The sequence below is a fragment of the Cinclus cinclus genome, chromosome 1 (assembly GCF_963662255.1).
Source record: "Cinclus cinclus chromosome 1, bCinCin1.1, whole genome shotgun sequence".
Taxonomy (NCBI): domain Eukaryota; kingdom Metazoa; phylum Chordata; class Aves; order Passeriformes; family Cinclidae; genus Cinclus; species Cinclus cinclus.
In genome coordinates, this window is record NC_085046.1 from 94,054,673 (window position 1) to 94,068,108 (window position 13,436).

General features: G+C 46.9%; 1 protein-coding gene across 2 annotated transcripts; it reads left to right on the top strand.

The window, feature by feature from the left end:
• The first annotated feature begins 2,624 nt into the window (after window positions 1-2,624).
• PTGR3 (prostaglandin reductase 3) lies at window positions 2,625-12,067 on the top strand. Of its 2 annotated transcripts, XM_062487466.1 has the most exons (3): window positions 2,625-3,875; window positions 4,302-4,435; window positions 10,298-12,067. In XM_062487466.1, exons 2-3 carry the CDS (start codon window positions 4,323-4,325, stop codon window positions 11,220-11,222), a joined length of 1,038 nt encoding a protein of 345 aa, XP_062343450.1. In that variant the 5' UTR covers window positions 2,625-3,875; window positions 4,302-4,322; the 3' UTR covers window positions 11,223-12,067. The 2 variants fall into 2 exon arrangements, with proteins under 2 accessions (XP_062343450.1, XP_062343442.1); XM_062487458.1 differs by lacking the exon at window positions 2,625-3,875 and having other exon boundaries at window positions 3,984-4,435.
• The last annotated feature ends 1,369 nt before the right edge of the window (window positions 12,068-13,436 follow it).

A 13,436-nucleotide genomic window follows, 5' to 3' on the forward strand; every position in this document is an offset into this window, starting at 1 on the left:
CCAACGTGACATTAAAAGCTGCTGTTTTCCAGTGAAATGCACTGGCCAGATGCCTCCTTGTGTCCCGTTTTGTTGACTTTTGTTTCGCGAGTGTCAGGTTCAGCCTGGATACGGTCTGACACACTTTTAAAGCAGACCATCCCTGCCCTGGCACAGCGGAGCTCCCTCCCCTCTCCAGCGCTGCCCTGGGCACCGCACACACGCACACGCGGACCCGCATGCGGAGATTACAGGACTGCAACAAAATGAAGTTTCTAGTTTTAAACGTGTTGGCAACGGCGGAGAGGATGGAGGCTGTCAGCCTCGGCGTGACACACCTCAGAACTACGCCGATCCCTCCAGCTCCCGCGTACAAAGAAGTACAAACTACAGCCCCCGTCTCTTCCCCACCAAGGTGCTGCTCCCCCCCCCCCCCCCCCCCGTCTTTCTCCCCCCCCAACCCCCCCGCCCCAAACCCCAAACCCCGGAGGCAGCCACGCGGGGTGTTTTAAATCTGCGGCAGGGCTGGAGGAACCGCTCCCCCCGCGGCGATGCTTCCCGGCGGGTTAACCCCTCCCCTGCCGTGCCTGCGGCACCCCAGCGCGGGAGGCGGAGGGTGTTACCTGCGGAGCGCCGGGGTGCCTGCTGCTTTCTCCGCGGCATTGCTGCCGCCGCCGCCTCGCCGCCCGCCGCCGCCGCCGCAGAGTTTCCACGCAGGACTCCTCTTCCGATTCCCCTCTTTTCATGCAGAAACAAACACACACCCGCGCACGCACACACACAAATAAAAAAAAAAAATAAAATATGGGGGGTGGGGGGGAAGGAGGGAGGGAGGGAAGGAGGGAGGGGGAGGAAGGAGAAAAGAAAGCGGATTCAACTTCTAATTCTGCCTAGGAAGAGCGAGAGGGAGGGTGGGGAGGAATGGGAGAGAGGGAGAGGAGGAGGAAGGGGTGGGGGGGGGGAGGAAGGAGAAAAAGTTTGGTCGGGTTCTCCTCTCGCCCGGTCCGGGTTCCCCCCCCGGGTCAGCTCCCGGCGCGGCGAGCGGGGTGCGCGGGGCGGGGGGGAAGGTGGGGTGTGGGATGAGGCAAGCCACAGACTGGTGACAGGGATGCCAATTTCCGCCGCCACTCCAAAAACTTGCTTAGGAAATGTTTTCATTTACAAGGTTAATTTTTCCTCCCTCTCTCTCTCACACACTCTCTCTCTCTCTTTCTCTCTCTTTTAAGTTCCTTATAAGACAAAGCTCTTCAGTCCTCTCGGCAGCAGCAGCAGCAGGGAATATGCCAGTGGAGATGTGCAAAATAAATAAGATTTGATCAGTTCAATCTGTAGCCCAAATCCATTATCTTTCCTTCGTTCCTTTTCTTTCTCTCCTCCTTTTTCTCTCTCCCCTTCTCCCCCTCCTTTCCTTAATCACTTCTTCGTCTTCTCCTTCTTCGCGGTGGAGAGCCGAGCAAGCGGCGGCGATGAGACGGTAAATTCAGTCACTCCCCCCCTCTCAGGCTTTCTCCGAGATCAAAGAGTCTCAAAGCGCAACTTTCTCGCTCGCTCGCTGGCTCGTTTCAAGCTCGTGGATTTGTGTGTTGTTGTTGCTGTTGTTGTTGGGGGGTTTTTTTGTTTGGTTGGTTTTTTTATTGCGTTGGTAATAGTTTGTTCATTGTGCAAAAAACGAGGTCGATCCAGTCTCTCCTTCTCCTCCCAGCACTTAGTCTAAGAGCAAGGAAGCAAATCATAAAAAGGAGTAAAGCCCCCATACATACATATACACCGGATGGGAAATGTCAGTCACTCCTCCACCTTCCAAACAGTCACAGATCAAACAGTGTCACCACCGGAGAGGACTACTTTTCTCTCTTGCTCTCCCCTTTTTTTCTCTTCCACAAATCGAAGCTTCTTCTGCTACTAAATATAATGCAAACACATTTTTATAATGGATTTTTTTTGCTGATCTCGATCTGCAACAGAAGAAAAAAAAAGAAAAAAAAAACAAAAAAAAAAACCAACACACACACAAAAAAAATTTGCCAAAACCAAGAAAAACCCCGGAGAGTGTGTGCAGAGAGGGAGGAGGGGAGGAAGAAAAGACATTCACTGAGTGGGACAGATTAACGTGAACTGTCCCCCCCCCTAAACTCCTGGGAGAGAAAGAGATCCACTCTCCCTCTCTTCTCTTTTCACTGAAATATAACACACATTCGGATCCCAGGGCTCTCAGACAGTCTCAACTGATAGACAGACACATCGAGCTGCTTTTCCTGCTTCAGTTTGTTACTCCTCCTCCTCTTGCCCACGTCACCCTGACAATTACAAATAGGTCTCACACAAACCCATACCTGCCAATCTTTTTAATTGCTTTGTTTTCATTTTTTCCCTTTCCCAGAGCTAAACAATATGACAAAAAAAAAGTCTTAATACGGCACAGCATAAAAGATTCCTCATGTGAGACACGCGTTGAGGGGGTTGTTATTATAATCCACTTGCTAAAGTGCTGTGCAAGACGCATGTGCTGATTTAACTTCAGCAGAGGTCTTCTTCCAGCAAACTTAAAAAGAGGGAGGAAAAAAAAAAAAAGAGGCAGGGAGAAGATGATACTTCGCCGTGGCACATGTCTACCCAGCATTGAATTAAAAATGATTTATGGGAGATTACAGTTCATCCTTACTTTAAAATACCAACAGATTGCAGAGCGAGAACTGCAGCATATGAAACATACTGCTAATACATTTTGCACAGTATGTGTCTGGGGATTTATATAATGTTAGCTGCGAGAACAGAAGGGTTCTTCCCTTTTTTTTCTTTTTTTTTTTCTTTTTTAAGTCAAGAAAGCAAATAAAAACTACCCAGCTGATTCCTAAAGGAAAACACTTGGAACTACAGTTTTGTTCTTTTTCGGGCAGAAGGGGATTTTCTTTCTTCTTACTACCGCACAATTAAGCATTGAGCTGTTTACACTGGTAGGATGGAGTTAATTCTGGGAACTACGCGCGACATCAATGCAACATCTCTATTACATTGCCTCTCTCCACGCAGTTGTACTAAGTTGGGATTGGCGGCTCTATCACAACATCGACTTCGGTCCCTTGACCCAGTTGATTCCCTGCACAGGTTCCCTCACCCAAATGCAGTCTACAGTGAGAGGTGACTACATACATACACACACATATATATATATATATATATATTTTTTTTCCTTTTTCATGAAGGAAGAAAGAAGCAAGGGGGAAAGGGAGGGTAAGATTTTCTGGCAGTATCAGGGATTGGGGGGAGGGGGGGGGGGGGATCCCTGCGACCCAAGCAAACTGGCAGCAGCCTGTTACCCTTCCCCTCCCGGCAGGACGGCGACGGCGGGCGGGAAGAGCTTCGCCCGTTTAAATCCCCTCCCGCGGCGGGCGCGGAGCCGCCGCCGCCGTCTCGGGGTTGATTCGTAGCACCTTGCGAGGAAGTGAAACGTTTCGCACGGAAGGGGCGGAGCGTCCGCCCGCGGGCAGCGGCTCCTCGGCGGCTGCTAATAACAACATTAGGAGATTAGCGGCAACTTCTCTCCACTTCTTTAACCTTTCCTGGCCGATAATTTACCGTGTTTTCTTTCTGCTTTTTATTTTTTTTTAATCGTCCCTTTCTTTTTTTGGTAGGGAGATAGCCTCTTTTTGTAAACTAAAGAATGGGGCGGAGGGGGTAATCAAAGACGATTCTCTCTGTCCGTCTGTCTACCCCCCCCTCACCTATTTTTAAACCCTTTAGTCAGAGGCAGGGTGCAAACTAAAAGCCACCATCACCTCCTTTAGGAGATCCTCCGGCCCGCCGCACAGCCGCCTCGCTGGCAAGGCAGAGCGGGCAGGCGCTGGCGGGACGGGACGGGACGGACGGCAGCGGGAGCGGGCCGGCCTCGCCCCTCGGTAGTGCCCGCGGCGGCAGAAGACGAGCGGCTGCTGCAGGGGGACCATCTTGCCGCTGCTCCTCCGGCAGCGTCTCCGTGCGGCGGAGGGGCCGGTTGGGAGGGGAGGGAGAACCTGCTGCACGGGGGCTCTGTTTACGTACACACATAGCTGCGAGCGGGGAGTTTCTCCTGCCGGCGCGTCCTGCGAGCTGCCTGGAGAATCCCGAGCCGGAGCTCTTCCGAGCGGGGCGGGAGAGGAGAGCCGAGGCAGGGCATGAGTTTTAGCGCGAAAAGCGGCGCTTTGCTGAGCTCCCGGGCAGCGCGGTGGTGGTGGCGGCAGCAGCCGTCCTGCGCCGCGGCGGCTCCCGCCTGGTCCTGCTTCGGTGGCAGCTGGTCGCGGCCCGTCCTGGACATGTCCTACTCCCGTCACTTTCTGGATTTCCAGGGCTCGTCCATCCCCAGCTCCATGAAGAAGCTGGTGGTGACTAAGCTGAGCCAAAACTTCAGGGAAGCGGTCACCCTGCAGCAGGACTCGCCCGTGCCACTCCCGGGAGACGGAGACCTCCTGGTCAGGAACAGGTGAGCCCGCGCCCCGCGGCCCCCGCCGAGTCCTGGCACCTTGTGGCCTGCTCTTTCCCACATGCTCCCTCACTTCGGAGACCGGCTCCAAAGTTGTACCAGCCGCCATCTGGCGACTGTTAATTTCATTTTATTGTTGTTTTGAACGGCTGGTGCTACAGCTCTGTCACCCTATCCACGTGTGTGGGGGTGACACTTCCTCCTCCTCCTCCTCCTGTGGCGGGGCCGTGTGTGTTTGTCGGTCTGTGCGCGCTGCTCCCGCCGTGCGCCTGCCCGGAGGAAGAGAAACACCCCAGGCCCCTGTGCCGAAGGGGGGCGGGGGAGGGAAGAGGCGAGTGTTATGTTCGGTGAGTGCCGAGGAGGGAGTGAGACGGAGACAAGCTCTCGCAGGGCCCCTCCCTGGGGCCTGCCCGGGCTCGTTACACTCATGTAGTGCCCGGGGCGTGAGCGTGTCGCCGGCGCACCCGCACAAGGCCCCGGGGCACCGCCGCATAGCGCCCCGGCATCGCGGCGTGTGGGCGGGCCTGGCCCGGCCGCTGTCTCCTGGGCGCTGCCCCGCACACCGCTCTCCGGCCTCGCCCCCGCGCCGCCGTGACTCACCGGGCAGGCCGCGGCCGGGCCCGCCGCCCGGGCAGCCCCGGCACCACCCCCAGCTCTGCGCGCCAGGCGCGGAGGGGGCAGGGCAGCCCTCGGCCTCCCTCGCAGGACTCGGGCCCGCAGTTGTTGGTGGCTTTTAGAGAGGAACCGGGTCGGGCGAAGAGAGAGGAGGTGACATTTTGCTTAGCATAATACACCGTAAATCCCACGCCCGGCGCGGTGACCAACTCGCCGTGAAATGAAGACTCCGAGGACAAAACGTGCCTCCCCCCACAGCTGTCTCCATAAAACCTGTTCTCGGTGACTCCTTCTTAGACGCCGTCCTTCCTTGCGCTAAAACGAAACCTTTTAAAGTTCAGAGGTTTCTCTGCTCACGAGGGGAGGCCGAAACTCCGGAAACTTTGGAGCAAGACTGCGTGGCTAGCACGGGAGAGAGCAGCGCTCTCAGGTTCTTGTCAGGCAAGGAAATCCGTACTAACACATAGTTTGCCATGCTCGCCCTGGGAGCTTAAAGATGTTAAGCAGCACTCAGTTGGCTTGAGAGCAATGCTGCGAGGTCTGCTAAGGCAGTCCGTGGCTGTGCGTGTATGTGTGACACGTGTGTGTCCATATGTAACACACAAATATAGGGTGAAGAAGGGATAAGGAGAAAGAGCAGGGATTCTTCCAGGAGCTGATGAGAAAGCTGCTGTGGCACTAGTTCGATGCTGACATCCCCCACTGGGATTTCTGAGACCAAAATTCCCTCCAAACCTCAAAAGTTTAAAACACTATGCTGCTGCATCCACTAATGAGCGAAACAGTAATGGCGTGAAGCAGCTGTCAGGCTGGAGTTAAAGTCCTTTCTGTGGAAAAGGTCGAAAGACTTGAGATACAAAGTAGCAAGTACTCTACTTGGGTAATGCAAGGCAGAGTGACATCCTTCTTTCTCAACCCCCCTCCCTCCCACATATGGGCTTGGAGTCTTTCTCATCCCACTCCCCTGCCCGCCCTCCTGTAAATTTTTTTAATTTAGTCAATTTTTTTATCTTTTTTTTTTTTTAAAGCGGCTTTGTACCTCTTTCCTTCTCCCTCCTCTCCCTCCCTTTGCTGGGAGGGCTCCCTGGGTGCTCGAGGGATACGCATGCTTCATGGTAAAAGGGCTTGTACCACCATGCTCAAGGCAGGAGCTGGTCCACAGATTCAGGCAGGCAATTGCTGGGTTTTAACACATCAGCCTTTTACATACATGTTCCTCTACTCGTACACATGCATGAGTGGGGATGAAGGGAAGGAAGAGGTGAGTGATGAAGTCTAGTTGTAGAGTTCATACATTTTGTATTATTTGTGGCATTTCTTCTCTCTATACCATTTTTTTTCTGAAGACTATTACAGAAGACACAATTATATTCACTGTATACAAGCTGCAGCAGTAAGCAAGTTGTGAGTGTTTCCCCCTCTTGTCACTCTGGGGAAGGACTATCCCATCCTGAAAGGATGAGTCCCTGACTATTTAGTTTTTTTAAGAAACAAACAACCAAGCTCAAATGCAACTATACATTTTCTAAATAGGTAGAAGCATATAATTAAAAACAAAACAATGAAAGATTTGGGTTCCAAGAGGGCATTTACAGATTTGTTCATTTTAGTCCCAGTCACACTCATGAATAGTATTAATTGCTTTGAGCTCTTCATGCAAAACAATCCTCATTCACCACAATAAAATCTGGTTTGAGATTTATGGGAATAGGAAATTAAAATCTGTGTCTGGATAGATATTTTAAAATAAGATGCAGTTAGGGAAAACTTTATTCTGCTTTAGAGAGCTATACCAGCAGCTCTTATTTATACCTTTTTATACAGAAAACAGAAACCCATCTTTTACTCAAAAATTCTCCAAAACTAAAAATTAATTTAAGCTATTATATTTTTTTTACGTTGTTTCTGTCTAGGACAGAAAGGGGAAGGGAAGAGGTGATAAATCCTTAATGAAGCCATTTATGTTTTGTATGTCCTTTTGTCCTGTTTTCTCCGGGGGGGGGGGGGGGGGGGGGGGTGGAAGAGGGATGGGTGTGGAAGCAAGGGTTTTCCATTTCATTGCAGAAGGGCCCAAAGGCTGTGAAGGTTTGGTCCTTCTTAAAGTTGTTGGGGGATTTTGGAGATTTTCTTGATGAAGTGACACATTTCATTGCCAAAATACCTGTAAGGATTTACTTTTGGACCTGAAGATGGGAACAAAGTTTATAGAAAAGGGAAGATGGGTTGAGAAAGTTTCTCTTTCTGAACCAGGGGACTGAAGGAATCACAGTAGGAAAAGTGGAGGGCTATTCCTGCTGGGTGTTTGGTCTAAGCAATGTTTTTCTTGCATAGTACTGGTTTGGATGACTTTGTTTTGTCTGTGTTTAAGGCTGTGATGCTAGTTTTCAGTGTCTCACTCTTTGTTGTGGTATACAAAACAGCATTTCTTCCCCTCGGCAGAGTCCTCCTGTTTTCTATAATAAACACTACGAAGGGTTTCAACACTACTGAGTATAAATAAAACGGGTGACTCAATGTGCGTAATTATTTTGAGAAAAGCCAATCTCGGGCTTTTCTCACACCCTGCCTCAGGTTTGCATCTTGAATGTAAGGGGCAAAACTCAACTAGAAACTTCTAAATTAAAGAACAGATTTAAAGTAAGAAAGTGAATGAAGGCAGCATAAAAGATCTGGAAAGGACCTTAAAACCCACTAGCACCCCAAGTAAATGCTGCTTTTGTGCTGTCTACTTTCCTCATTCTTTGTAAACTGATCTTCAACTTGTAGTTCGTACTTTTTCCCACTTTTTAAAGCAAAATAATCTGTGAAACTGCACGCACATCCTACCACCTCATATCTGTCAGCTGGAATGACAAAGCAAATTAGACACTATGTTTTAATCCAGACGGTGCCTATGATCGTTTTAATATGCAAGGAATTTAAGCGACTAAACAATCTTGTAAAAAAAAAAAAAAAAAAAAAAAAAAAAAAAAGGTGGGGGGAAAGCCCATACAATGAGACCAGGAGTTTTGAGTGTGCACACAAGAGAAAGGAGGCTTTAAAAAAAAAAAAAAATTGCGGGGGGGGGGGGGAGGTTAGGCGACAGGCTGCGTTGATTAATAATGATGAACTCAGAAGCCCAGGGAGGATCGTTTCCCGTGGCACAGCTGCCCCTTAGAGACGGGGAGGTTGCGGGTGCGTGTACACGCGTGTCCATGTGTCCGTGTGTGCCCAGCCCCGCGGAGAGCCCGCGTCCCCTGCCCGGCGCGGCGCCGCAGGGAGCAGCCGGGCAGCACCAAGTTGCGGCGCGGCCCCCGCAGCCGCACGCACAAGTTGCGGCGCGGCCCGGGCGGGGAAGGAAGGGTTCGCATCCTCTCCGCTGAAGAACAAAAGCAGCGGTGCGTGTGCGGGATCCCCCCTCGGCAGGCGCCTGGCTCCCCGCACGACTTGCCCTTTCCCCGCACTCAAAGTTTTTGTCCTCAGAGCGTTTGTTGCTCTACCTGCCTTTGTGCTCCGGCCGCCGCCGTGCAGCGCCGAGAAGGTGAAGGTCTGAAAAACACGGAGGCTTGTTCTCCAGTCAGTGGCTGCGCTGCCTGCCCTTGTCGGGGTGCGCTGCCCCAGCCGCGGGCTCGGCTGCTCCGCGTCCTGCCAGGGCAGACGCGCGCCGGGAGCGTGGGGAGGGAGGCTGAGCCCAGCGGGAAGCCGGGACACCCCTTGGGGCTGGGGGCAGAGCGGGCGCCCCGGGCTGGCCTCGCAGCTACCGAGAGCCTCGCCTCTCCACCGGGCTCTCACCCTCCGCTGCTCTCCCCCGAAGCTGAGGTGTAAGAGCTGGAGGAGGCTGGTGCAGCGCCGGCGCGTCTCGCCTAGCGCCCGAGGGACACGGTTTGCCTCGGAAGCTGCAACTCCGTTACCAATTTTTTGTACATCTTTTAGCACTCCTCTACGGGAGTCACTGCAAAGCTGGATAATAGAAGATTTTTTGTATCTGAGAGCAAGACGTAGTAATTTTTTGTTGCGGCAGAGCGGCGAGTTAAAGGCAGGATTACCGAGAGCTAGTCACTTTTACCTCTTTTTTGCATGGATATGTTTACGCTTACGCGTCTTTTTATACATAAAGTTGGCGAAAGTTTGAAGCACCCCATGCTGCAAAGAATGAAGAATATTAAAAGGTGCAAAGCGGTTTTAGTTCTTCTCTCTCTGTGTGCAAGCAATTTAAAACTACACGCACATACGAGCTGAGCTTGTTGCTAACTGCAACAATTAAAGTGCACTCTTTGCCTACTTCTGCAGCTTTTGCATGATGTCGAGTACACCTTTTAGATTGTCACATCCACACATAGTAGCAGTCTTGGCATTTGCTGTTTCATGTTTCTTTTTTGCATTTTCCGGCTAGCAGAGCCTTCCCCAGTCTCTCTTCTCTTGCCTGTGTAAAGATAGTTACTTTAAAAAAAAATAGCATTTGCATTTAAGCTAGATCATAACTTTGTTCTAGGCATTATCTCCTAGCGCTTAATCGACTTGTGAGAATGTCTTTATCTTTCCCTAAAAACAACAAAAAAAATTGCCATCCATTTTCACCTGTTAGAGGTCAGTAGGACTTGATATTCAGTTTTACAATTTTGCTCCTTCTATGCAAGGTTGTTTTGATTTGTTGCAAGTAATTTATATAAAGAAAAATATTTTAACATTGACATTAGCTACATCAAAAGGCAAATTTGCTGTAGTGACTCCATCAATTAAAAAGTACTTGCCTACAGTAACGTGACCTTGCAAATGACATCGATAGTTAATATGATCATTAGTCATTAACAGTATTATTATATTCAAAAATATAAATTTGTTGCCAGAATCCACATATTTACCGCTCTGCATGTTTCATTCTTCTGTGCCTTCACATCTTGTGTGAAGTGGTCAATTAATTTTCATGCTTTAATCTTTTACAGATTTATTTTTAGCTTGTTTAGCTTGGTCAAGTGGACCTAAGGAAAATATGAGGGATTTTGTTTTGTTTAGTTTTTGGTTTGGGTTTTACTTTTTACGGCTTCTTGTTGTTTCTTTTTGTTTAGAAAATTTGTCTGTAATTCTAGAATAACAGAATGGAAACATGAAAGTCTGATGAAAGTAATCTTTGGAATGTACTCATTATTCAAATATACAGATAATCAGTACAAATCTTGTACTTATCCCACAAATTTAATATAAGGTTTCTCACAAAATGAAAACTTGGAAAGGAGTAAATGTCATTAATACATTTTTGTTTTCTTCTAGATTTGTCGGCATTAATGCATCCGATATAAACTACTCAGCTGGTCGATATGATGCCTCAGTTAAACCCCCCTTTGATATAGGCTTTGAAGGTGTTGGTGAAGTGGTAGCACTAGGACTCAGTGCTAGTGCAGATTTCACAGTGGGTCAAGCTGTGGCCTACGTGAAAGCAGGTTCCTTTGCTGAATACACAGTTGTGTCTGCCAGACAAGCAGTACCTCTACCCTCAGTGAAACCCGAGTTTCTCACTTTAATGGTAAGTGGTGCAACAGCGTATCTCAGTTTGAAAGAGCTGGGAGACCTGTCTGAAGGCAAGAAGGTTCTGGTGACAGCAGCAGCTGGAGGAACGGGTCAGTTCGCTGTGCAGCTTGCAAAGAAGGCAAAATGCCATGTAATTGGAACCTGCTCCAGTGATGAAAAGGGTGGCTTTCTGAAATCCATTGGCTGTGACCGTACCATCAACTATAAAACTGAAAATGTCGAATCTGTGCTAAGGAAGGACTATCCCGATGGTGTAGATGTGGTGTATGAATCTGTTGGGGGAAAGATGTTTGACTTGGCTCTCAATGCCTTGGCTATCAAAGGGTGCCTGATAGTTATTGGGTTTATCACTGGCTACCAAAACCCCACTGGCCTCCAGCCCATTAAAGCAGAGTTATTGCCAGCAAAACTGTTGAGGAAGTCTGCTAGTGTCCGGGGTTTCTTCTTGAACCATTACCTTTCTGACTACAAAATGGCTCTGCAGCATTTGCTCAAGATGTATGAAAGAGGAGACCTGGTTTGTGAGGTGGACTTTGGAGACATGTCTCTGGAGGGCAAGTTCACTGGCTTGGAATCTGTATTCCGTGCTGTAGATTACATGTACATGGGAAAAAACATTGGAAAAATTGTAGTTGAATTACCTCACTCTGTCAACAGTAAGCTGTAAAAACAGAACAATGATATAAATCAGAAGCGAGAAAATGGGCACTTTATGCCTCAGATTTACTAGAAACAATTTCTTTTTTTAAGCTTAGTAATGGATATTATATTAAAAACAGCATTAAAGTGTTGATAAAAAGGGAAGGGTTTGTTGGGTTTTTGTTTTGTTTTGTTTTTAATTCCTTAAAAGTGTTTAAATCAGTGGCTGTAGCAGGGACATAATGGGCCTGTGTTTGATACTGTCACTTTGGTTAGTGTGAGACAAGAACATTGTTCTTGACAGAATAAGTCTTGATGCAGAGGCAGATTTAGTCTGTCAGCCTGATTTGATAAGACTTCATATGCAGTTCAGCTCAGAAAAAAAAAAATCTTTCAGCAATTTTGATTCCCTGATTTAAAAATAAAATTGTTAGAACAAGAATAAGTAAAGAGTTGTATCTTTGGGTTGCTCTATTAATCTTTTGAAGTTTCTGGGGAAAAAATGCACTTGATTTTCTGTCACAAACACGATAATCATAATTCAGTTGCATCATGGATCATAGTAATATTCCTTGACTGGTTGCACAGAGAAATTTATCCTCCAATTCTGACATGTCAGTAATATTAAGCAACTTGGCTTTTTTTTTTTTAATCCTGTCTTTCATAACTATAAACAACTGCACAATTTTCTTTTAAATTTTTAACTATAAGTTGCAGTAGTCTCATTTTGTTGCCTTTTCATTTTCCGCTGTTGCTGTTTATTGTCCAGTCTCCCCTTTAGTCAGTATTTAAAGATTATTGGAATTTGGAATGGGATTTTGAGCCATGTTCATGTGTGTTCAGGCCCTGTATATTTTTTTAAAATTAAATAAAGTTTTAAAAGCTATTTAAGTATTTGTGGCATTTATTCATAATTACATGTTTCTTGCTGTCTAGCTCTTTTTCAGTTCTTCAGAGTTATTTGAGTGATCATTCTTGAAGGGACTTCCCATAATCTTCCTGCTACTTCTGCTTTTACCAAATACTGCTTCTGCAGAAGCCTTGTTACAAATAGCAGGACCATTTTAAATCTATAGTCACAATACCTGATACACGTACTGATGCTCAGCCTCAGATTTTCTAGTGGGTGCATTTAAAGGGTTTTGTAAAGTTTCAAAAACTCTTCCTCACCTAGTGGATATTATTAATGGCATACAGTGGGAATTTCAGCTAGAAGCATAATATTTTCCACAATAAAATACTTGAAACTGCTTGGTCTACGTGTTTTTTCCATAGCAAACTTTTAAGATCTTAAAGGCCAATATTGCCACATCTTTTGAAATTACATTCATTTGTATGCAGTTGAAGAGATGGAAATGTCCTAAGATCATATGCCTCATAATGAACATAATGATAGACAGACAATGTCTAGGACTTGAAGGAAAAAATCCAGGGTAAATTTTATTTTAGGGCATTATTGAAGGCTGACTGTACATAACATTTTTGATTGTAACACAGGAAAACATGCATTTCATTCAGTAACGCAAACAGAAAAATACTTTTTTATTTTGATTTAGTGCATTCTTAATGTAAATTTTTAGTACATATGTCATTAGCATCATAAAGAGCTGTGTATGGTGGAGAACTGTCCCTTTCTTGGGCCATGTCTGACTACTTGGTTTAGTTTCACTTTGGTGGATTTTGCGGAAAGGCGAAATGGATTCAGTCTTTGTGACCATTTTTCTCTTTTACTCAAGGTGAACCTCAAACCACCATGATTTTTGTTTTAAGTAAGATCTGCTGTTAGAAACATATTTCCCCTTTCATCTCTGATAATGCAAATATTGTGCTGTGTTTGTGTTTCGCATAATTAGAAAAGTATATTGGCCTTCCAGCTGAATGCTAGAAGGATGCAAACACTCAAGTACCATACAGAGCATGCAAAGTTCTCAGCATTTTATTCCTAGGCATGTGATGTCTTTTCTTGTTCAGTGATAAGGTGAAGTCCTTGGTAATTAAATGCTTCTTAAAAAACCCAGCGTTGTTTGGGATATATGTGGCAAAATTTTAAAAATCACAATTGGTTATGTCTGTGATACGTACAGAAGTGTTGCATGAGTAACAATTTTTTTCAAATTAAATTCCTGCAGTCAAATGTCAAAACCATTCAAGTGGCCCAATTTTCAGATGTGTTGATCACTGTCAGTTCAATAGATTTTGTGTTTCTGAGGCAGTGAATTCCATATGTTTTTGTCATAAAAAA